Source organism: Eretmochelys imbricata, chromosome 1 (genome assembly GCF_965152235.1).
Source record: "Eretmochelys imbricata isolate rEreImb1 chromosome 1, rEreImb1.hap1, whole genome shotgun sequence".
Lineage (NCBI taxonomy): Eukaryota > Metazoa > Chordata > Testudines > Cheloniidae > Eretmochelys > Eretmochelys imbricata.
The window spans coordinates 192,429,333-192,452,826 of NC_135572.1; the positions used below are offsets into that span (position 1 = coordinate 192,429,333).

Sequence of the window (23,494 nt, forward strand, 5' to 3'; positions counted from 1 at the left end):
GGGCCACCAGAACCTGAACTGTGGCCCTGTCCCCGTCACCGACCGCTCTTTCTCCCAAGGCCCTGCCCCGCCTCTTCCCACTTTTAAAAGTGATAGGGCCATATCCATGTTCTGGTTCTCCTGATGCAAGCATACCTACAGTGGAGCACCCACAGGGACACTACTCAAAGAACCACTGTAATGTTCCTTTAATGTAGGGTTTTTTTAAAATGTACTATGAAAATAAAATGGAATAAAGAAGCGATCCAAAAGGGTTGGAAAAAGTGTGGGGGAAGAAACCCTACTGTGCAGGTGTTAGCTTTGAATTTACTGTTGTTTGTAAGATTAAAATCTCAGCCTTAGTGTTGCACTAACCGAGGATTTTCTTATAGTTTTAATTCTGTAGTTCCACTTACTGCACTGAAAAAGCACACAGGGGAAAAAGAGAAGTTTTGCAGTTCAGAGATTTTGAAAGTAAGCAAGTGATGGATAATGATACAACCACATAAAAGTACACCATGTAACTTGTCAGATTTTTGCATAGTATGCTACAGAAAACTTCCCCGCCCTTTTCCCCACCCCCAAATCTCCTTCCCTGTCTAAACTTTTCAGTCAAGAGAATCAGTTCAGAGAACTATGGGCAATCACAGAGGGGTGTAAGTATCTACACAAACTGCACTTCTTTAACCTCAGAGGAATTTCTCCCATCTCCACCATGCTGATGAAATGAAGGCTCGTCCAGGCATGCGGGCGAACAGAACTGTACTGCACATCCTTCTTGTGGTGCTGTCTCTGGATCACTGTCAGGTTTATGGTAAGATGCTTTATCAATCTAATGTGACTTAAGTTACTAGCCTTCATAGAAAGCCGTGTACTCAAGTGATTTTCAGTGCAGTCTGGGTGAGGAGAAATTCAGACTGTGAAACTATGGTATGCTGGATTATGATGGAATAAGATACAGGACGTGAATCTAATAAGGTAAAATAATGAGCACATGGATTATGGATATTAAAACCAGGCCTCTAAGTTACTGTCTTGACTGAAATTCAGCTAATTGGAACGGGGATCTCTCCAGTTCCTGACCAAGGCCTCTGCCAGCTGTGCAAGGGTGGAACCCAAGCACCTTGTTAAAGTCCTAAAGTTCTACCAGGTGTGGTTTGACCCCAGAGTGCTGGCAGAGTGCTTGCATGTCCATACCTAGAAGTTACCAATGTGGCCTCAGTCACATGTCCTAAAAAATCCAGGGCTCTAATTTTCCTCTCACTTTCTGCAGTGAAACTGTTGACTTTAACAGTGGTTCTCCTGATTTATACCAGTATAAGGGAGAGCTGATCCCTGTATTTACAAAGACACTGTGACTAATTCATCTATGATAATTTTTCTGAACTCAGTGGCATTACAACAGAGTCTTTAGCCCATGGTGATTATGGAAAGAGAGGTTCTGGGTTATCTCACAAAGAAGAACAGCCCTTTAAATTTATCCTTTGTGTTCATGGTTAAAAAAAATTTAGTCAACGATGACAAAGACGAGCACATCTATTACAACTGCTTATAGCTTCTCATGTGTTTGCTACTTTTAATTCAGTCTGGATTAGTCCAGTCCATTCCATTTGTCCAAAATAGTGTGAAACAGTGCACATAATATGCTGTAAGCATTAAACTGATTTTGAATAGTTATGCTATGTTAACCTTAAAGTTGTATTTCCACCACGGCTATAATTTACGGCAAGGTACATAGTCGTAATATTGACGAAACACTGCTATTAATAGCATGAGACAATGAATTAAGTTAAGGTGCATGTCATTAGCAGTTTAGCCACAGATCATGGGAAAGTCAGAGGTGTGGGGTAAAGGACGTGCCCTGCCCGGTTAGCGATGTGATCGTCTCTACCGCTGACTCAGTGTGTGACCAGATTTTGGGCAAGTCACTTAATCTCTCAGTAATTTGTTTTACCCATTTTAAACTAACAACTATCTACCTCAAAGATTTTGTGAGCTTCTACAGCTACTGACCATCTCCCTCAGGGCTCTGTGGAAGTCTACTCTTCCCTTCTTAAGCTTCCTTGTTGAACTTAGTGTCACTCTGCCATTGCCCACTCCCATGTCTGGCAAATGGCCACTGTCTCAGATAATCACTTCTCTGCCTTATTCCACATGGTCCATGTGCATGGGTCAGCCTCTCCAAATTCATCAGCCAGGCCCCTAGCCTCTCCACATTTAAGTCTTGTCAAAAATCTATCTTTGCTACGTGGGCTATAATGAATCTTGTTTTTGTTCCCTTTCCCTGACTCTACATCTAATGCTGTCTGTCTGTCCTTTGTGAACTCCTCAGAGCAGGGGCCATCCCTTCTTATGTATTTAGAAAGTGCCTTGCATATCATGCATGCATGCAAACAAATAACAGAAAGGCATCAGAAATATTACACAGTGCTGAAATTTGCAAAAGCAGTCTCCATTATTGCCCCATGATTTCACACGTTCATAACTTTCTGACACATTTACATTTTGGCCATGAATTTCTTATGCTTGTTCTTCGCCTAAAAGTGCATTTATCTGAAGAGTTTAAGCCAAATTGCTTCAGCCATTTTTGACATAGGACTGAAAATGTTTCCCCTCCCCTAACACGGACAAAAACTGACCCTTTTTGCCTCTACAGAGGCAGCTCACCCTTGACACTTGATGTAAGGAGTTATCAGTAAGGAGTGTATGCTTTCTTAAATTTGGAAAAAGTAGTATTACCTCACAGGCACAAAATGTCAAATGAGTGGAAAATCTCTGAACATGCTCAGTATGCCTCTATTATTTTTAGCCTAATAAAACCACACCAACTCTGTGACATGAAAGTGTATTTTTTCCCCACCCAGCCTGATGGGCACAGGAACTGCTGCTCTCAAGCAGCTGCTGAGGCAATCTGCATGGAGAATACTATAGAAGTCTCCCTAAAACAGAGTCCTGCCAAAAGTATTGCCTTAACATCAGGGAAAGGAGAAGATTGGATGGAAAAAATGAAGGACTCATGGTTTTTGACTCTCATACCAGTATGGCTGCATTGTACACTACTCTGCAAATTCTAAACTTCTGTTAAAAAAAACAACAACTTATTATCAAGCTGCAGCCAAAGTGATTTCTTTCCATGGTTGACATGACCTTGCAGAGAACTATCACCAGCCAGAAAACAGCAACAACTGTCTATCAAGCACCTCAGTGGAAAGATGAATTTCAAACAGTAATTGTTATTGTTATTCACAGGAAAATTTCTCTTTGTAGATAAAGAAGTACGTTGATGAAGCATTAAGAGAGCTCTGATAAAATTAAGCAAAGAAAGGCAAAAAATAAGCATCTAATAACAATATTAATTCAACCATGTTTCATTTGTGGAATATTTTGTGACTTTTTAAAAAATATCATATTGGATATTTAGCTATATAGAACACTACATTTGTGCAACATGACTGAGATAGTTCTGCTGTGGGAACCTTAATGTGTGCACTCGTGTTTTATCCATTAGTCCACTCCAAACGTCAAGGAAATCAACTAGAAGAGTGCCTTCTGCAATACTCCTCTCTTTGGTCTCCTTTCCCTGTATTGCAGATGGGAGCAGCAGCAGATTTGCCCACGAATTTCTCTCTCTCTCTCTCTCTCTCTCTCTCTCTCTAAGGTAGCAGATTAGCATAACAAATTAGCAGATGTCACTGCCACTCTATGTTCTTTAAACCAGAGGCTCTCAACTTTTCTAACTACTGTGCCCCTTTCAGGAGTCTGATTTGTCTTGTGTACCCCCAAGTTACACTCACTTCAAACTACCTGCTTACAAAATCAAACATAAAAATACAAAAGTGTCACAGCACACTAGTACTGAGAAATTGCTTACTTTCTCATTTTGACGATAAACTTATAAAATAAATCAATTGGAATATAAATATTGTGCTTACATTGCAGTGTATAGTGTATAGAGCTGTATGATGTAAGTTAGGTCGACGTAATTTTGTAGTGTAGACATGGCCTGAGTCTTTCTAGAATGCCTCTTAGCATAGTACCTCTCTCGACACTTACAGCAGTGCAGCTGTGCTGCTGTAGTGGTTAATGAAGATGCTACCTGTGCTGATGGGAGAGCTTCCCCTATCAGCGCAGGTACTCCACCTCCCCAAGAGATGGTAGGTATATCAACAGGAGAAGCCCTCCCGTGGACATAGTGCTGTCGACACTAGGAATTCAGTTGGTGTAACTGCGTTACTCAGGAGTGTGGATTTTCCACACCCATGAACAACATAATTATACGGACGTAAGTTTGTAGTGTAGACCAGGGCTGAGCATGTAAAGAGTTTTACATATCAAGAACACAAATATTCAGAGAGTTGGCAAACTGGTTTTCCAAAATGTAAGATCACCCAAGCCCCAAACTTTTGTCCCAAACTTTATGTTTACATGTGATCTTGCAAATGGGGGTTGGTTTGTGCCCTTTGTTGTTTCTTTATGATGTCTAAGTGTGGCTCAGAAAGTTTGCTAAACAAACAAAAATGTTCTTGCTTTTGTTCTGCCTTAGAAATATCAATCATGTCATAGAATTTAAGGCCAGAAGGGATCACGTATCCTCTAGACCAGGGGTTGGCAACCTTTCAGAAGCGGTGTGCCGAGTCTTCATTTATTCACTCTAATTTAAGGTTTCGCATGCCAGTAATACATTTTAACATTTTTAGAAGGTCTCTTTCTATAAATCTATAATCTATAACTAAACTATTGTTGTATGTAAAGTAAATAAGGTTTTTAAAATGTTTAAGAAGCTTCATTTAAAATTAAATTAAAATGCAGAGCCCCCTGGACTGGTGGCCAGGACCCGGGCAGTGTGAGTGCCACTGAAAATCAGCTCACATGCTGCCTTTGGCACGTGTGCCATAGGTTGCCTACCCCTGCTCTAGACTGACCTCATGTACAGCACTGGCCACCAAAGACCACACAGTCTGTTCTTAGAAACTAAGCAGCATCAAGTCTAATTAGTACTCAGATGGGAGACCACTTAGGTACTGGAAGACTCAGGAGGAATTGCTCTTCCCACCTAGTCAGTACCCCAGAATGGAACTAGGGGTTGCTAGCATTGCTCTTTTCTTTAGATAAAAGGTAAAAGCAAGCTCCTGGCCACCTGTGGTTCTTAAAGGGAGTGATTTTTACAAGAGCACAGGGTCTTGGCTTCACTGTTTTTGACAACAGATTCTTACGTGACTCAAATGTAAACTAGTACCAGCTGTTAATTGAAAGATCAGGATGGTCAATTTTTAACACAACTAACTCAACCCATGGGTAGAAACTCTAAGTGTTGCTATATCTCAATTAATCAGATTCCACCTGCATGATTAATCATAAACACCCAGTTCTCCAGTTCTCCTTAATGTTTTCCAGGACAAAAACAAGGGTAAACAAAATTGAATTTCTAATGTAACCAAACGAACAACAAAACAAAATAAAAAAAGAAGGGCTGTCGATTAGTCGCAAGTTAACTAACTCAAAAAAAAGTATCAAGATTAAAAAAATTAATTGTGATTAATCACACTGTTAAACAATAGAATACCAATTGAAATTTATTAAATATTTTTGGATGTTTATCCACATTTTCAAATATATTGATTTCTATTACAACACAGAATAGAAAGTGTACAGTGCTAACTTTATATTCTTTTTTATTACAAATATTTGCACTGTAAAAATGATAAACCGAAGAAATACAGTAGTATTTTTCAATTCACCTCATACAAGTACTGTAGTGCAATCTCTTTATTGTGAAAATGTAACTTACAAATGTAGATTTTTTTTGGTTACATAACTGCACTCAAAAACAAAACAATGTAAAACTTTAGAACCTACAAGTCCACTCAGTCCTACTTCTCATTCAGCCAATTGCTAAGACCAGCAAGTTTGTTTACATTTATGGGAGATATTGCTGCCTGCTTCTTGTTTACAATGCCAGCTGAAAGTGAGAACAGGCGTTCCCATGGCACTTTTGTAGCTGGAGTTGCAAGGTATTTACGTGCCAGATATGCTAAACATTCGTATGACCCTTCATGCTTTGGCCACTACTCCAGAGGACATGCTTCCATGCTGATGATGCTCATTAAAAAAATAGTGTGTTAATTAAATTTGTGACTGAACTCCTTGAGGGCGAATTGTATGTCTCGTGTTCTGTTTTACCCGCATTCTGCCATATATTTCATGTTATAGCAGTCTCGGATGAGGACCCAGCACATGTTGTTCATTTTAAGAACACTTTCACAGCAGATTTGACAGAATGCAGAGACGGTACCAATGTGAGATTTCTAAAAATAGCTACAGCACTCAACTCGAGGTATAAGAATCTGAAGTGCCTTCCAAAATCTGAGAGGGATTGGAAGGGTGGAGCATGCTTTCAGAAGTCTTAAAAGAGCAACACTCTGATGAGGAAACTACAGAACCTGAACACCAAAAAAAAAAAAAAGAAAAGCAACCTGCTGGTGGCATCTGACTCAGATGACGAAAATGAACATATGTCAGTCCACTCTGCTTTTGATCGTTATTGAGCAAAACCCGTCATCAGCATGGATGCATGTCCTCTGGAATGGTGGTTGAAGCATGAAGGGACATATGAATCTTTAGTGCCTCTGGCACGTAAATATCTTGTGATGCCGGCTACAATAGTGCCCTGCAAATTCCTGTTCTCACTTTTAGGTGACATTGTAAACAAGAAGCAGGCAACATTATCTCCTGCAAATTGTAACCAAACTTGTTTGTCTGAGCGATTGGCTGAAGTAGGACTGAGTGGTCTTGTAGGCTTTAAAGTTTGACATTGTTTTATTTTTGAATGCAGTTTTTTTTGTCCATAATTCTACATTTGTAAGTTCAACTTTCATGATAAAGAGATTGCACTACAGTACTTGTAAAAGATGAACTGAAATATACTATTTCTTTTGTTTTTTACTGTGAAAATATTTGTAATCAAAAATAATAATATAAACTGAGCACTGTATACTATGTATTCTGTGTTGTAATTGAAATCAATATTTTAGAAAATGTAGGAAACATCCAAAAATATTTAAATAAATGGTATTCTATTATTGTTTAAGAGAGCAATTAATCATGATTGATTTTTTTAATCACGCGATTAATCACAATTAATTTTTTTAAGCGTTTGACAGCCCTTAAAAAAGCCTTTAAAGTATAAAGCATTGGAAGGAGGATTTTCCTCTCAGTGAGGTTATGGCATGTGCATTAATGTGAGTGGAGATATTTACCTCAGTGACACAACAGAAAAAAAAATATCCTTATTTATGAAGAATCCATTCTAACCAGAAACTAAAGTTTGGATCTCTTCATTCAAAACATTAGAGCAATCAAATGATCTAAAAGAATCTCTGCTTTCTGCAGTATAAGTTATTAGAGGAGTACAAGGAGTAGTTTGATACACAAGCAATACATATTTTATAGATTCCTTTGTCCTCTTTGAAGTCTGGCATCCAAATACTGATCATGTGGGCCACCCCTGTTTAGCTTTTCAAGACACGAATTCCACTACATCTGACATCAACAGGCCAGCTTTTTCAAGGCCTCAACTAATGACTCTTGAATTACCATGCACTTACACATCTACAATATCATTTCTGGAGTTGGTTAGTTACACCACTATTGTGAACTATTAATAAACCACAGCACAGGAAACAGGCAGAAATGTTCAAGAGATATACTCACAGTAAAAGGAAGGTGAGCATTATTCACTCTCAGTAAAGCTTGTAAGAGCTCATATAAACTCTGTATAACTGCACTAAAGTCCAGAGTTTCCCCTTGCTAATGGATACTCTGGTTAATAGAGAAAAAAAGTCTCCCACTTCCTAGGATGCTGTGTTTTATTTAGGCACTTAAACCAAAACAAATCAAAACCCGAAGGCTTACCTCAGACTACTTCTTCCCTAAGTCAGAGGCACACTACTGCTTTTTAAAGAGAACCTGCAAAGAACTTTTCAAAAATTGGCCTTATGCCCCTTAATTACATATAAGGCAGGCCTGAAATATTTTTATGGTTTTTTTTTTTTACTGCTTGTTTTTCCGCTTAGAAAAACCTGGAAGGTCAGATCTGATTTTCCACTGGCTTTGTGGAAGGGCTATTGGGAGGTCTCAAAGCATATTCATTGTAGGCTCCAACCATTTAACTGAAGGAGAGAGTATGCTGGATTTGAACAAAGACTTCCTTTGTCCCAAGTGTTTAGTTATTGCAGTTAAATAGGTATAAACCAAAACCCCAAACTGGATGAATTTTAAATAGTCTGTCCGAAATTGTCTTCCACTGCAATACCTCAGGTTTCACTCATCTGATTCTCATGATGTTACCATTGCACTAGCTCTCCACTCTTCAATAGCATCTTTCAGCCTAGACAGGAACTGAATCTTTAACATTAAAAACCAAGCAGACGTGGCTTTTTTGTTTTTTTAAGGTATACACACACAACATTATGCAGTAAAGAAACAAAAAAGGGTACAAGCCCATTTTCTTTTTGCAGATCACTATTAGCAGCAGCTGGGTGACCTTGGGCAAGTTACTTCCCTCCTCTGTGCCTCAGTGTCCCCATCTGTGAAATGGGGATAATAATACTGACCTCCTTAGTCAAGTGTTTTGAGATCTGTTGATGAAAAGCACTAGATGAGAGCTGGGTGTCATGTTATTACTAGGGCTCACACTTATGGGCTGAAGGAAGTGGGCATGGGAGAGCAATCCTTCTGGCCTGTGAGGAGTCAGTTTTGCCTCCCCAGCACTCTCATCACTGCAGCAAGTCTGATTGTTGTGGTTTCCTACAAGTGACGCTGAATGAGCAAATAGCAGTACTTGCATTGCAGTCAAGGAGAGCATCCCACTTCTCTGAACACTGACATCAGACAGGAAAGAAAAGGATACTGCCCATGTTCATCACTTTGTGCCTACAGAGTCCTATTTCTACAAACAAGGCAAAGAGATTGTTCCATAGTGAGGGCTTTCTGCTGCCCCAGCACTTGCTATTGTTCAAATGTTAAGATAAAGATGTTTTGTAGTCACAAACACACACGCTTTTTTTAAAAAAGAGGGGAAAACATGAATCACATTCTCCTGGCTGAGAAGCAGATGAAAACATTTTATTCAAACTCGATCTTTAAAAAAAATAAATCACCTTTTGGATGAGACAAAGTATGAGCACTCTCAATGCAAATGGAAATTTGTGTAAAGTTCAAAGCAAGTGAAACATTTGTGTTAAGCATGGAATGGCTCCTTCTGTCTTAACTGATAGCATTGCAGGGAGTTTACAGGAGGGGAATTTCCCTCAGTGATCATCTATGTAGGCTGGTTACATTTGGTCTGGAAAACTGAAGTCCTCAATCTCACAGCAGGTATGGCACAAGCAGCAGAAGTGCAAGTTTTCCATGTTTCAGTACCAACTTGCCTCCATCAGACTTCTTCTGTGTCAAGAGCTCCCTTTCCTGGCTTTTGCTTGTCAAACCCTGTTCAGGAAGACAAGACTGGATAACTCTCTTGTGGGCCTGGGGCTATTAGATTTTGTGGGGGCCATGGGGGTTGGGAGTGGGCTCAGGGCTGGGGCAGGGGATTGGGGTGCAGCTCCAGCTGGGGGTGCAGCAGGAGGTTCGGGGTGCAGGCTCTGGGTGGGAGTTTGGGTGCAGGAGGGGGCTCCAGGCTGGGGTAGGGGTGAATGAGGAGGTGCATGGGTGGCTCCTGGTTGGCAGCACAGCAGGGTCCCTGGATCCCTGCCTGCCCTGGCTCTATGCTGCTCTGCTCCCCAAGGTGGCTGGCATGTCTGGCTCCTAGGCAGAGGGGCCGCCGCTCTGTGTGATGCATGCTGCCCGTGCCCACAGACACTTCCCCCACAGCTCCAGAGCTGCAGAGCCGGCACTGGGGGCAGCACGCAGAGATTCCCTGAATGCCCTTCGCCAAGGGGCCGCAGGGGCACATTGGCGAGCCAACACTCACAGCTCCAGCCCCAGGGGATGGCACTGAGGCTCGGGGACTGGTATCCGGCCCGTGGTGCGGAGACTTGCTGCGGGTCGGATGAAAAGAAGCAGCGGGTCGCATCCGGCCCCACTTAGCCTGAGGCTCTGGGCTGCAGCCCCTAAAGCTCCTGCATTAATCTGGCCCTGCAGGAGGATAGCTCAGCAACCTCTTTAAGGGTCTGAGCCCAGCTAGGCTCATCCACACCTCTTTGCCACAATCTAGGGTGGTCCTTCCACTGCATCAGGGTATCTTGTCCCGTCCTAGATGATTATTTGGGTGATGTCTGCTTTTTAGTTAAAGACGTGGTTGAAACGGAATGTAGTTTTACGAACATTTACAGGAATTAATCTATGTTGTTCTTTAGTTGCCACTTAGAAGAGACTGCCCTCAACTACATACATCATCCCTTAGGGAGTGTTTATGAAATGTTAATTCGGTGATTCTTCCTCAACTAATAGTGAATGGTGATGTTTTTATTTCTATACCACCATAAAAATGCATGATGATTTGCAGACAAGGCGAATACCACATCCCTGCACTGAAGAGCTCAAGATCTAAGGCCCTATTCCTCCAGAAAAGTCTGCGTGGGCAGACCCCCACAAAGCTCACTGTAGGATCAGGAGCTGATTTACAACAAGACAGGGAAGTTATTGCTGGTGTGAAAAGGGAAAGAAGAAAGAAAAAGCTACAGAAATAATATAACAATGTTGCTTTTGCTACTGATGCCAAAGTAGTGAGGGTTACTAAAGGTTTGTGTTAAAGCTGTGTCAAAGGAAGGAAAGACTAGACTGCGTAGGCCTCCTAGAAAAATAGATTTTGAAGAGAAAATGGCAGGAGCAGAGTTGGTTTGTGTTACTGACCATGGACAGCTATTTGGATGAAGGATAACACGTTTAACATAAAAAGAAAAGGAGTACTTGTGGCACTTTAGAGACTAACCAATTTATTTGAGCATAAGCTTTCGTGAGCTACAGCACATTGCATCCGATGAAGTGAGCTTTAGCTCATGAAAGCTTATGCTCAAATAAATTGGTTAGTCTCTAAGGTGGCACAAGTCCTCCTTTTCTTTTTGCGAATACAGACTAACACGGCTGTTACTCTGAAACCTGACATTTAACATATTTAGGGAAGAGCCATCAAGTATATTCAGTATCAGACAGGCTTACTACAAAAAACTATACAGCAAATTTAACATTCTGATATAGGCATCTGTCACACTCAGTGATAGCATCGAAAGGGCTGCTGGTAAGGTGTGATCATTGCAGGTATTTCTGGAAGATTATTATAGATGTTTTAATTGTTGTTCTGGTTGAAACTTTCTGCTTTCTAATTCTAGCTCTTTGTTTCTATTTTCAGACTATTCAGCCACGCGCAGCTGTTGTGCACTGTACACTAACAGTCTATTTGTATTTTCCTTTCCTCAGAAATGGAAGGGTCTGAGCTACAGACAAAGATGATGATCTCACTTTCTGATTTAGGCTCCATTCCTGCAAACACTTTCACATGTGCTTAACTTAAAGCATATATTTAGCCCTATTGAGTTCAATGGGATTAGGACTGCATGCATGCTTACAGTTATATATGTGTGCGATTGCAGGAGAATATTAAAAACAGATTAATATTTTGTAGGTTTAGAAGGTTAATAATTTATTTTATTCCAAGGCACCTGCTCTCAAAGTCCTCTGTGTGCCTTAAAAAAAGTAACCTGAAAACACAGTTTACAATAACTGGGCACCACTATTAGATAGTAAGCTATTTGAGGCAAAGATTGTTTTTATTTTTATATACAACACACTGGCAGCACGTTGTCATGACTAACCAAACCACCAGCACCTCAAATAAATCCAGAGTAGCAACAAAGTCTGAAAGGAAAAACGGGGGGGAACCCCTCCCCCCTAAACCCAACACACATAATTGTGTCCTTTCTTCCTGACAAATAGGATTCCAAATTCAGAAGTAAAATGTGAGGGGCAAATTACACAACAGTGGGAGGAAGTGGGTTTAAGGGAATCTAAACTGGCACCACATTCACATTCTTCCAGATGGTATGCTCAGCAAGTTACCATAGCTTAAACTCATTCATACATCATCTGTAAGGGCTTGTCAACACAGGGGGAGAGCAGGAGGTTAAATCCACAGCTTTTTGAGTTTATCTGCTTTGACCAGACTTGAGTATACACAATGCAATTTATTGTGAGCACTGACTCTGCACTTATCTCAAACTCTGGATTCCTCTTTCAAAGTGAACTAAACTTTGCTGTGAAGTGAGTTAGTCTAGTTTATTGTTCGTGTGCACACAATGCTGCTGCTAACTACTTTGGCAGTTTTCCAAAGGCTATACCACACCACTTTGGAGGCGACAGTTACTGACCTATCTACCTCTGTGCCCTGCCTTACTCTGGAGTCAAATTGATCAGATGTCCCCTTCCTTGTTTGGATTTAGGAGTGGTGGACAATGTTGGGAGAGAAATGAGGCCAGATTTAAGATACTTTCCCCCTCCCTATTTTTCAATTAATGCACAAAACCTCTAAGTTGTGTGAGAGCTAAGGGGGCTCTATACATAACACACATAACAGAAAACCACAAAAGCAAGGAAATGAAGAGTTAAGGCATCTAATAGTACATTTCTCCAATCAGAGAGGCATAGCTCACCAGTAGTGCAGCCAGCATAACCTTAACTCTGTCCCAATTTTGCAGAAAGTGCATTTTCCATCAAAAATCATTTTGACAGAGAATTCTTAGCCTACTGTAATGTCACAGCTGGGCTAGATTTGAACCAATAGACAAAAGTTGCATCACATTACCAGTCTTCTGCAAGAGCCAGTTCTGTATCCCTTGAGATGAAATAACCCATAAGCTGTGCTTTATCTTCTTTCAGTGACCCATATAGAAATAATGAGGAGACAAGGCAGAGAATGGGCAATGACAGTCAGAAGAGTAACAGTAATACTAATTCATAGTAATAAAGCTATAGGGGGAAGAGACACTATGAAACAATGATAATCTTTCAGGTTTTTCTTCACTTCCAGGAGACGTGACTGTGAACTGTACTGTTGAACTTCTGGTTACAAGAGGTTACAGATACCCGAGAAAACCTGGGGACTCCCTCAATATAGAGTGTCCAGTGAAGTACTGCACAGAAAAGCCGGCCATGAACTGGTGCAAGATACAGGAGATGCACTGCTCACTTTTGAAAGATGGGCCAACGAGACATACAGCCTGGAAAGATGGGAATGTGTTTGTTCTGAACTTTGTACCTGTTCGTAAGAACGACAGTGGATTATATCGTTGTCAAGCTACTGTGGGAAGTTTAAGGAGTGAGAGCCATGCAGTAGAAGTTCTTGTTCAAGGTAAGCATTAGAGGATAACTAGTTTTGAGGGAATTTCTCTTTATCAGAACTGATTCTAAAGGTTAAAAACTCATTCTACTTGGAAGTCTGTTTCTACAAACAAACACACTATTCAGTGGCACAGTAGTAATCCAAGTGGCCTTCTAAACATGCTGACCTCTCCCATTCTGCTCCTGTTAATGTCTGCCTTCCCTCTTTACGGCTCTCTTAATGATCATTAGGAAGAAATCACGAAAGACCCAAGAGGATCAGGAAAAGAAAAACACAGTCATGGGGGATTCTAAAACTCTTGGGATTTAGGATGATCCATGAAAGGTCAATCTAGTAATAACAAATATAAGTCAGTCAAAGCCAACGAAGGTCAGGAAAGGTACAGTCTGGTCACAAGCTGCACAAATCAGTCAAAATGCAAAAAGGTGCATGTTACTGGACAAGGTCAACTCAGTACAAGGAATGAAATGGCTTAGGAGAAAATCATGCTGAAGACATTTGTCTTACAGAGAATACAAAGGGAGCGTATGAGTTTGTGCTATGCCTCTTGGAGGCATAGACTACAGTACAGTCCCAGCAGCAAGAGGGATATGCTGCCCTTGGGATCTGGGCTTGGTGCGGTTCCCAGAAACAACTCAGAGGTTTCCTCTAATTCATGACAGCTCTGCCTGAGCTGCTTATAAGCAGCTCTGCAACCAGGAACTGCTCAGTATGGCTCCGGCACAGTCCTGGCCTAGTCCAGCTGTAAGGCTGTCTTACACAGTGCCTACACCAGGAGAATTCTCTCCTAGCGTGTTAAGGAGCTTTAATGGCCCCTGTTCATTGCTGCAGCAGTGTACATAGGGTGCAGGGATAGAGAAAATCCCTCACAGCATTTATTGCTGAACCTTGTGAGGAGGTTTAGCCTGTGCCCAGCTCACACTAGTCTCTTGGTGTGAGCTAAACTCTAATAGAAAGCGCTGAGCAAATAAGAAAAAAAAAAGTATTCACAAAAGTATTTTGAAAAAGTGACATAATATCTATTTGCAGATGATTCACTTGGCTGGTTTTTTTAAATGTCAAAGAAGACTTTGAATAAAGTGTGTGTGTACTACTCAAGCAGCCTTAGGAAACAAGTTCTGTGCCCTCCCACCAACTGCCTTCTTTCTTGTTTTGTTGTTCCCCTTAATCGAAAGTAGAAGTCATGGAGACTTCACTATAAGATTGCTCTTTGAATATGGAAAACATAACCGGGACATAAAGTTTACCAAGTTCTCAGCTCAGTTTCAATTCTTCTCCTGCTTTTCTTTTTCAGAAGTGACTACAAATGCCCCTACAAATCCACTATCAAGTAAGTTATGATCTTCTCTTGTAAAATAGGGGAACTATCTCATATTTATATGACTGTGTGTGGGGAGGGTCATATATTTTTGCACATACTGAAATACTGTTTAACCTCATCACTAAATCACTGTTGCTCACACTATAGCTTGAATGCTTCACTTGGAACTAAACAGCCATCACCTATGCCAGAATCCCCTGCTGCTGCCCACCCTAATGCATGAATATATCAGTGTAAGCGAGACAAAGCGAATTAGACACTCCATCATAGTGTAACAGATTGTTCAGTTCACACACATTTCTCTCATACTGCGTAATACATGCTACTCATGCTGTTCCAGGAGTCACACTGTATCAGAATTGTAGTCTTTGATTAATTTAAAGTGCAAAAGGCACAAGGCACCAATAACAGGTTCTTTTACTCAGGTGACTACTTAAATATTTGTTAGAGGAAATGAGATTGGTGAATCACATATATAGAGATATGAAGACTTTATTTAGTACCCAAATGCAAGCAAGCAAGGATAATTACAATCATAAAAAAGTCAGATGAGGATAGAAAAACAGTTCCCTACAATGTGCATATTTACAACCTTATGGAGATCATCATGAGTGAAGATGGAATGAATAGTACATGGAGAAGCACTGTAAGTGGGACTGATGACAAGCTTTCCAGCCTGATGTTCCAACTAAGGACTGAGTGTACCTTTTTTATACATCTTTCCATTACACCCACACATGTATGGGACCTTATTTGATTAAGTCTCAGCGCCCTGTCCTTGTAAAGCAGGTGTCAAAGGCTTGCTATGTGAAAGGGGTCACCAGTAAAAAAGTTTGAGAACCACTGTTGTATAGCATTCTAAGGGGCCAATGTCAGAGTTCAGGCTACTTGCATGGGCAATTTGCGACAATGTATTTCACAATAGTTTTGATGGGTAAACTTAGTTTTGCTGCATGGTTACATATACCAAAAAGCCCCTAAAATGCTATTATTTTAAGTTTAGTCTATTCCTTTGCAGTTTACTTGTTTACCACAGGATACATATTGCTAAAAATTATAATTGTAGGTTAAGTACTTATGCTAAATATTTAAGCCTTATGCTATCTACTAGTCTCTGTTAGGTGTTAAACTTGTTGCAAAGCCTATTTCAACTATTTATACATGTTGTTCTTCCCTACTTACATTACAGCTTTAATATCCGCATTTATAAGCATGTTAGCTTTTAACATATAGATTATAGTTTAAACACAAGCATAAACCTTCCAAGATCAGTTTGGGGTCAAGGATCAACAGAACATAAACAACATCTTAAAGAGTGGTAGTGGACAATAATTACCCAAAGCCATAATTTGTTCAGGGGTGTCACACCCACACACTATGAAGGGCCATATACTCTATAACCAATGATGCACAGCTGTGACCTTGTCAACAAAAGAGGATGTGTGCACCCTATACATTACATGGGTTTTAAAATAGATACGGGGGAAATAATCCTTACTATCTTTGTCACCCTCATTTAACATACTGTTCTCTTGAAATATTACAGGCAGCAAAGGTACAAAATCTCATAGTTCCCCACCAATCTGACTCCTCTGCCAGACCTTCTACTTTCTAAGCTTTTCCTCTTGCCGTCCCTTAAAGGGAACCCAAAGCTCCTGAGTCCATAGTTGTGCACCTAGATATGTGGCCTGATTTCCAGAAGTTCTGAGCACCCAGCAGCTCTCATAGACTTCAGTGGGAGTTGCTGGGTGCTCAGCACTTCTGAAAATTAGGCTGGTGCCAAAGTCTGGACTCAGGAGCCTGTCTTTAGGAATCCATTTCAGAAAGTCTTGGGCTTTGAGTTTAGTTGAGAAAAAAATAAAATGGAACCTCCCAAGTTAGTTTTTTCTATGCTGCAAAAAGTACAGGAAATGAAAAAGAGAAGAGGAGGAGAGAATCTGGAGCAGAAAAAGGAAGTTTTGAGCAGCCCCAACCCCAATCCCCCTTAGAATTTCAGACAGCCTTTCACCCCTCACTAAATATATTCCTAATGAATACTTCAAAATGCTTGGTTAACTAGCTTAATTCAAGTTATTCTAAAAAATGTGCGGTTAGCAGATTAAAAAATTGGTACATTGAATTTATGAACTAATCGGATGGCTCAGAATAATCCAGCCAACATCCTATATCATGTACTAATAAATCTTAGAGGAATTTGCAGGTGCCACTAATGTCACAGAAGCTCCTCAAGGACCTAGCAGCAACAATAAGAAGTGGATTATTTATGCCCTATCATCTCTGGGGGCATTGTGTCTCCTCATCCTTATCTGCTTATGCCTGTTGTGTTGTCTGCGGTGGCACTCAGGTGAGCTCTCATACCACCTCCTGTTCTTCCTTTTGCTCCTGTGGGCAGAGTCATTTTTTCTTCTTTGGTTTCCACTATTTAAAACGTCTTCTTTAAGTACTGTTAAAATGTCTGAGAACAATCATCCCCAACTGACAGTTGAGCTAGAAAATGCCCAAGGCCTAGCTGGTTATGATGATGATTTTTTGGCTGTTTTATTTGTCACCCATGCTATTCTCATCTAGCAATAGTGCAATAGTTATGGATAAAATAAGAACCCACCCAAACCTCAAACTCCACTTCTTTAATAGTTTGAAACGCTGTGACTTGCTCTTTGTCTCTCCCTATCCCCATTTTACAGAAAAGACATTAAACAAGAGTCTTGACCACTTTATCCCTTGCTACAGTTCATAAGAATGGGAGAGTTAACCTTGCAGTCCTGATCACACTCCAACTAATTACATTCTGCTTCCCTAATTTCCCTTTGTATTTTCAATTAGATACAATATTATTCTTCCCTTCTAAAATGTAGGGTCTTGGGCTGTTACAAAGATGCTATCTTCCACCTCAGAAATGGAACCCACAGTTCCACTACATTGTCATTTCAGTGGTGGGAAATGATGGGTCATTTCCCTTACCTATTTCTCAGTGGCTTTCTGAGGGTTAGTTGGTTAATATTCGAAAAATGCTTTGAGACTTACCAATGAAAGGTGCCATAATTGCCTACTAGGTGGCTCAAGTTTATCGAGTGTTTTCCATGCCTGATGCCTATGGCTAGTATGTTCTTGTTTATGACTAGAACCGCCTCCCCTCAAGGTAATCTAGGAGAATCTCTCCCCCCCCCCCCCCCGCCCCTCAATATACTAGGAAGATATTTTTTCCACATTTCTGGGGCTACGGAGGGACAGTCATATTTCCCAATAAGCTGTAGAATATGTTTATTACCCTTTGTCAAAATAGATCTTCCTGAATCCAACCTGGGCATACTCTAACTGGATTTTCATGTTTTGAGGTGTATCCAGTAAGGAAAGGGGTATTTTACTGATGTCCATAACCCTTTTCTACTAGCAGAAAGACAATTCTCACAGTTGTTTTATTGATACACCATCTTCTTTTCTTTTTCTCTCCAGTGAAACCCAAGACAACCCCAGTAACCTCACAGAAGGAAATGAACATGGTGTGTTTGAGCTCTGTGCTACCAGGCCTTGTCATATCCTGTATTATTGAGTGCTGACAGAGTGCTTAGTATTTTACAAACATATAGGAAGACAGTCCCTAGCTCAAGGAACTAACAGTCTAAATAAAAGACAGAGAATACCCCTCAGTCATGTAACACCACATAGGCTGAAGTTGCAAAGTTCAAGTGAAGTAGTTTTGTTTTATTAGTCCACGTTCTATAGTTGTTGGGTCACAGCTGTATAAGGACTTGCGGAAGAAAACTGCTTTGAATAGGGTTTTGAAGGGACAGAGGGATGACATTTCAAGTATATGGGAAGTACGGAAGCAGATGCAAAGAGGATACAGATGGGGTTTTTAGGACAGGAGCCTGGAAAGGGAAGTGGAAACGCATAGAAGCAGAGATCCTGGTAAGGTTGGAGCTAGGTAATGCAGTGAAGGTGAGGACAAGAAGTTTGAACTTGACATGGAAAGTGAAAGAAAATTTTTTAAAAAATGTGGCTATCTGTATTACCGTAGCAGTTAGGAACCCCAGTCGTGGACCTGGACTCCAATGTGCTCGGCATTGTACAAAGGACAAAAAAAAAAAAAAGACGACCCTTCCCAAAAGATCTTATAGTCTAAGTATAAGACAAGAGGCAATAAATGGGTACAGACAGGTGGGTACCAGGAAACCATATTCATTAGTATAACAGGCAATGGCCTCAATGCACCAAGAAGCCAGAGGCCAGTGATCCGATCAGAGTAGCAAGCGAAGGAAGATAGCGTTAGCAGCAGCAGCATTTTCTGCGGACTGCTGGGGGACTAGAAATGACAGTAGGCAGCCAATGTGGAGTAGATTGCAGTAAGCAAGGTGAGGGAAGACAAAGTGGGAAGGAATGAGAGGGAAGAGTGGGTTTCAGAAATGTATAAGAGGAAGTGATAGATTTGGAGAAAGGAGAGACATGGAAGAAAAAAAAGGAAAGACAGGAGTCACATTCAATAACTTAACAGGCTGATATAGAAGATGGCACAGCTGTCAAAGGTGATGGAGAAAAGAAGGGAGAGGGATAAAAAGTAAAGAAGGGGCGTTTCAATTTTGTCACTGTGAGCTTGATTTGTCAGTGGAACAGCCCAGAGACGGCGTAAATGTGAGATTGCAATGAGGGGAAGAAGGCAAGAGATTTGTGAATCACCCACCTAGTGATGGTAGCTGAAACTGTGAGACTGGATGACCTTGCCTAGTGAGAGTACAGAGGGATAAGTGGAGGGGACAAAGGACAAAACCCTGAGACAAAAGGAGAGGGGAGAAAGGGAGAAGTTACTCGTGGAAAAACAGAAAGATGGTGGAGAAGAAGGAGAAAATTGAAGCCCATGGAGGAGAAGTGTCAAAAAAACAGTGGGAAAGATGAGTGAAGAAAAATGGTACTTAAATGTGGCCAGCATGAGGTCATGTGACACTGGCACGGACTGTTCCAGAGGAGTTGAAAGGTCACAAACCAGACTGCACAGGATTCAACAGGGTGTTACAGGAGAGAAGATTGAGATAGCAGGAACAGATGTCCCACTCAAGGAGGGAGATGGAATTTAGGTGGATAGGCAAGTGGGGTCCTAAGGAGGGTTTCTTTAGGAAAAAATATATGAGTGAACTTGTAAGCAGACAGAGATGCTGGACAAGGGATGAAAGAAGGAAAGACAGATTCAGAAATGGAAGGATGGGGACAAATAGAGAGAGTCTTGCAATGTGAGACTAGATGGGTGATGGGCAGGCAGAGCCATGGAAGTGAGAGGCACAAAACGAGTGAGTTAGGAGAGCTCCTGCAACGCAATGTTCAGTTTTACCCTGAAACTGATGAGATCACATGGAGAGAGGGTAAGGGGGAAAAGAAAGGAGACAGAGAGTTTGGGAAGGGAAGTAAAGGTAGAGAAAGGCTTAAAGATGCAATGATTTCTAACTTTATCCCATAAATTGGTGCATTACCCGAAAGTATATTCCAGGGAACCTGGTTGTCCACCTTTGCTCCAACGTTTATCCATCATTTTTAATGCAATTTTGAAGTGGTAGAGCCCACCTGAATGAAACCTTATGCCGCATCTCTGTTACATCTCACATGTGTGCTTTGTCCAGCCGACACATATCTAATACACAGTTCCACACAGAGCTGAACACCGTTCTGTTCTCTTGCAGGTCAGCAGAGCTACATGTGCTCCATACCACACCGATAGGACCACGCATGCCCACAGTGAAGGATCGACACTTTACTATTGCTCCATGGCTAGCCTGCAGCAGCCATTGGATGACAGCACAATTTATGATAATCATGTCCCTCACTGGAATGGTAGCAGGGCAGCAGCTGGCAATGTCTGTGACAGTGCTGCTGTTGATTCCTACCAGCCCACATCTGAGAGCGAAGATGTCCTTGTTTATGCTTCATTAAACCATTCTAGTATTATAGAAAAGCTCCCGAGAAAGGAGCAGAATGTGGAAATGGAACTTACAGAATATGCCACCGTTTGTGTGAAGAAATAGCCCTGGCAATGACATCTCTTTAACTCGGCCAGCACCGTAACGGTTCATGTCCTGCAGTGACTCAAGCGTTACAGCAGGAACATAAGTACACCTTCTTCTAAACAAAGAGGAATTCTCATCAATAAAAGCATACTGATTCTTATGATATGTTCTGGAATTCACACTTAAGTGAAGCCCAGGTTCGTGGTTGGATATTAGCAACCGCATGTTTGTTATCTTCCACATGGATTCATTTGAAGCTTTCATATTCCAGGAACGCCCCCTGCTCTGATCAAGGCACTGCCCAGAACAAAGTCAGAGTTTGGACAGGATCAATAAAAACTGAATAATAAAGGTTAGGAGCACTGGAAAAGAAAACAAATTTAAAGGACAATGAGCTCTATTAGGTCCACTGGGGGAAATTATGAATTATTTTTGTTGAAGAAAATTTTTGACGATAAGAATTTTGCTTGAAGAACATATTTAAGCATAAGACTTATGCACCACTGGGAGGTGTTCTGTGACTATGAAGAACATATTCACCTGCTACTAACTAAAAAGCAAGCTAATGGTTTTTTTTTGTTTTTGTTCTCAACCAGCAGCCTATCCCCATCAGTGTAGGTGGGGTTATTTAGACAGTATGAAAAAAAATATAAAAGAAAGAGATCATGTTTGCAATGACAGACAAAAAAATAACTATGTGAGGTTAAAGAGGCAACAAAGAGGAGGAATGTATTGATAAACTGCAGGATACACAAACAGGGTAATAGATGCATACATTAATTTATGCATTTACTGATAAACAGATGTCATGTTGATAAGACTCATTACAGATGCATGGATGACTCAGCCTGTTCAGATGGAAGCACAGACTATAGGTCAGGGTTTCTCAAACTGGGGTTTAGGACCCCTCAGGGAGTCGCAAAGTTATTATATAGGGGGTCATGAGCTGTCAGCCTCCACCCAAAACCCCGCTTTTTATCCAGCATTTATCATGGTGTTAAATATCTAAAAAAGTGTTTTTAATTTGGGGCGGGGGGGGGGGGGCGGTTGCACTCAGAGGCTAGCTATGTGAAAGGGGTCACCAGTACAAAAGTTTGAGACCCAGTGCTATAGGTGAACATGGAATTCATTTTTCTGTGGAAAATTCATTTCTGTGGAATTCATTTTTCTGTGGAAGCCAAACACCAGCAGTTTGCTGAATGCTTCTGTTCATCTTCTTACATGTAAAATGAACAGCCACCGTATCACCTGATTCTCACACAGCTCTACTAGCTTCCCATTTAGTTCAGGATCCGGCTAGAAATTGCCCTAATTTTTAAACACTTTCTATGGATTTACTCCAACCTACTTCTGACACTTTGTTCCTCCCAACCAGGCTCTTTTCATGGCCTTCTCCGCATCCCATCACATCATCTCAAAACGGTTGGCAAAAAGAGCCTTCACCCTTCATAGATCCTGTCCTCTCCGTCCTCTTTCAAAATCCTGTCTGAAACATATTGTCTCCCTTGTTAATATCAACTGATTTCCCCCCACCTCTGATTTCATGTTTAACTGTACTGTTTGTTTATGTGGAGAGCCTGGGACATGATTGCATGAAAGATATTATGCAAGACCAAGAGGTATTGTGCTGCTGAGGTGATAAACAAACAGGAAAAAGGAGTAAGTGTATATCTACACAGCAAAGAAAAACCTGCGGCTTGCTCGTGCCAGTCAGCTCAGGCTATGGGGCTGTTTCATTGTTGTGTAGACTTCCAGGCTCAGGCTGGAGCCTGAGCTCTGGGACCCTCCCATCTTGCAGACATACCCTAAGTGTCAGTTTATTTATTTCCTATAAATATTTCATTTGTGAACAGGCTGATTTTTTATTTATTCACTTTTCCATAACTATTTGATTAACAGTTTATGTGGTCAAATTTCAGCGTACAGGTTGTTCACAAATCGTTCCCTTAAAACAGTGTTTCCCAAACTTGGGACCCCGCTTGTTCAGGGAAAGCCCCTGGCAGGCCGGGCCCTGGTTTGTTTACCTGCCACGTCTGGAGGTTCTGCCGATCGCAGCTCCCACTGGCTGCGGTTCGCCGCTCCAGGCCAATGGGGACTGCGGGAAGCGGCGCAGGCTGAGGGACATACCGGCCGCTGCTTCCTGCAGCCCCCATTGGCCTGGAGCAGCGAACCGCGGCCAGTGGGAGCTGCGATCGGCAGAACCTCCGGATGCGGCAGGTAAACAAACCGGCCCAGCTTTCCCTGAACAAGCGGGGTCCCAAGTTTGGGAAACACCGCCTTCAAGTATTCATAATTGGCTTTCCTAGGATTCTGCTTGGTTATTTAAGTCACATGATACTGCTTTTGTTCGCGGACTGAAAGATGGAACTTTTTTGAACAGGATAACAATGAAAGATGAGGAATGAATGTTCTTACTCAGGCTTGATCAGCTTTTATTGGCAAGTAAGTGTGGGTAAGTAGCGTACAAACAGCTTTTCTCCAAACACTGGCACAAACAAAAAGCCATTCATGTCAAACTTTGTGAATACAAAGGGGACACCAGAATGCCATTTTAAATTTGAAAGAATGTTTGCAACTTTGGTTTACGCCATTTGATCAGCTCTTGCTCGGATACCATGCATCTGGTGCTGCAAAAAATGTACTTAGGAAGAAAATTACTCATAGCAATATTCATATCAACAGATTAGTGCTGCAACAATGAGAGTCTTCTAGCTTGGTTAAAATTCAGACCACAATTCAAAAGGAAGGATGTACTACTTCTATCGTTCGCAGGGTGCACGTAACATACCAGATGATTTGTGCTCAAGTTAATGGAAAAGAGAAATGCTTGTATCTTATCTCTGTACTATGTCAACTAGCACCACAGATATT

At 41.2% G+C, this 23,494-nt stretch overlaps 1 protein-coding gene across 4 annotated transcripts; it reads left to right on the forward strand.

Annotated features, from left to right (window-relative positions):
- The first annotated feature begins 523 nt into the window (after positions 1-523).
- BTLA (B and T lymphocyte associated) lies at positions 524-22,683 on the forward strand. 4 transcript variants are annotated; one of them, XM_077820769.1, is made up of 6 exons: positions 524-793; positions 12,983-13,321; positions 14,607-14,642; positions 16,822-16,977; positions 18,087-18,133; positions 20,300-22,683. In XM_077820769.1, the coding sequence occupies exons 1-6, from the start codon at positions 706-708 to the stop codon at positions 20,639-20,641; spliced, it is 1,008 nt and encodes a 335-aa protein (XP_077676895.1). In that variant the 5' UTR covers positions 524-705; the 3' UTR covers positions 20,642-22,683. The 4 variants fall into 4 exon arrangements, with proteins under 4 accessions (XP_077676895.1, XP_077676904.1, XP_077676922.1 ...); XM_077820778.1 differs by having other exon boundaries at positions 13,001-13,321; XM_077820796.1 differs by having other exon boundaries at positions 13,001-13,321; positions 16,834-16,977.
- The last annotated feature ends 811 nt before the right edge of the window (positions 22,684-23,494 follow it).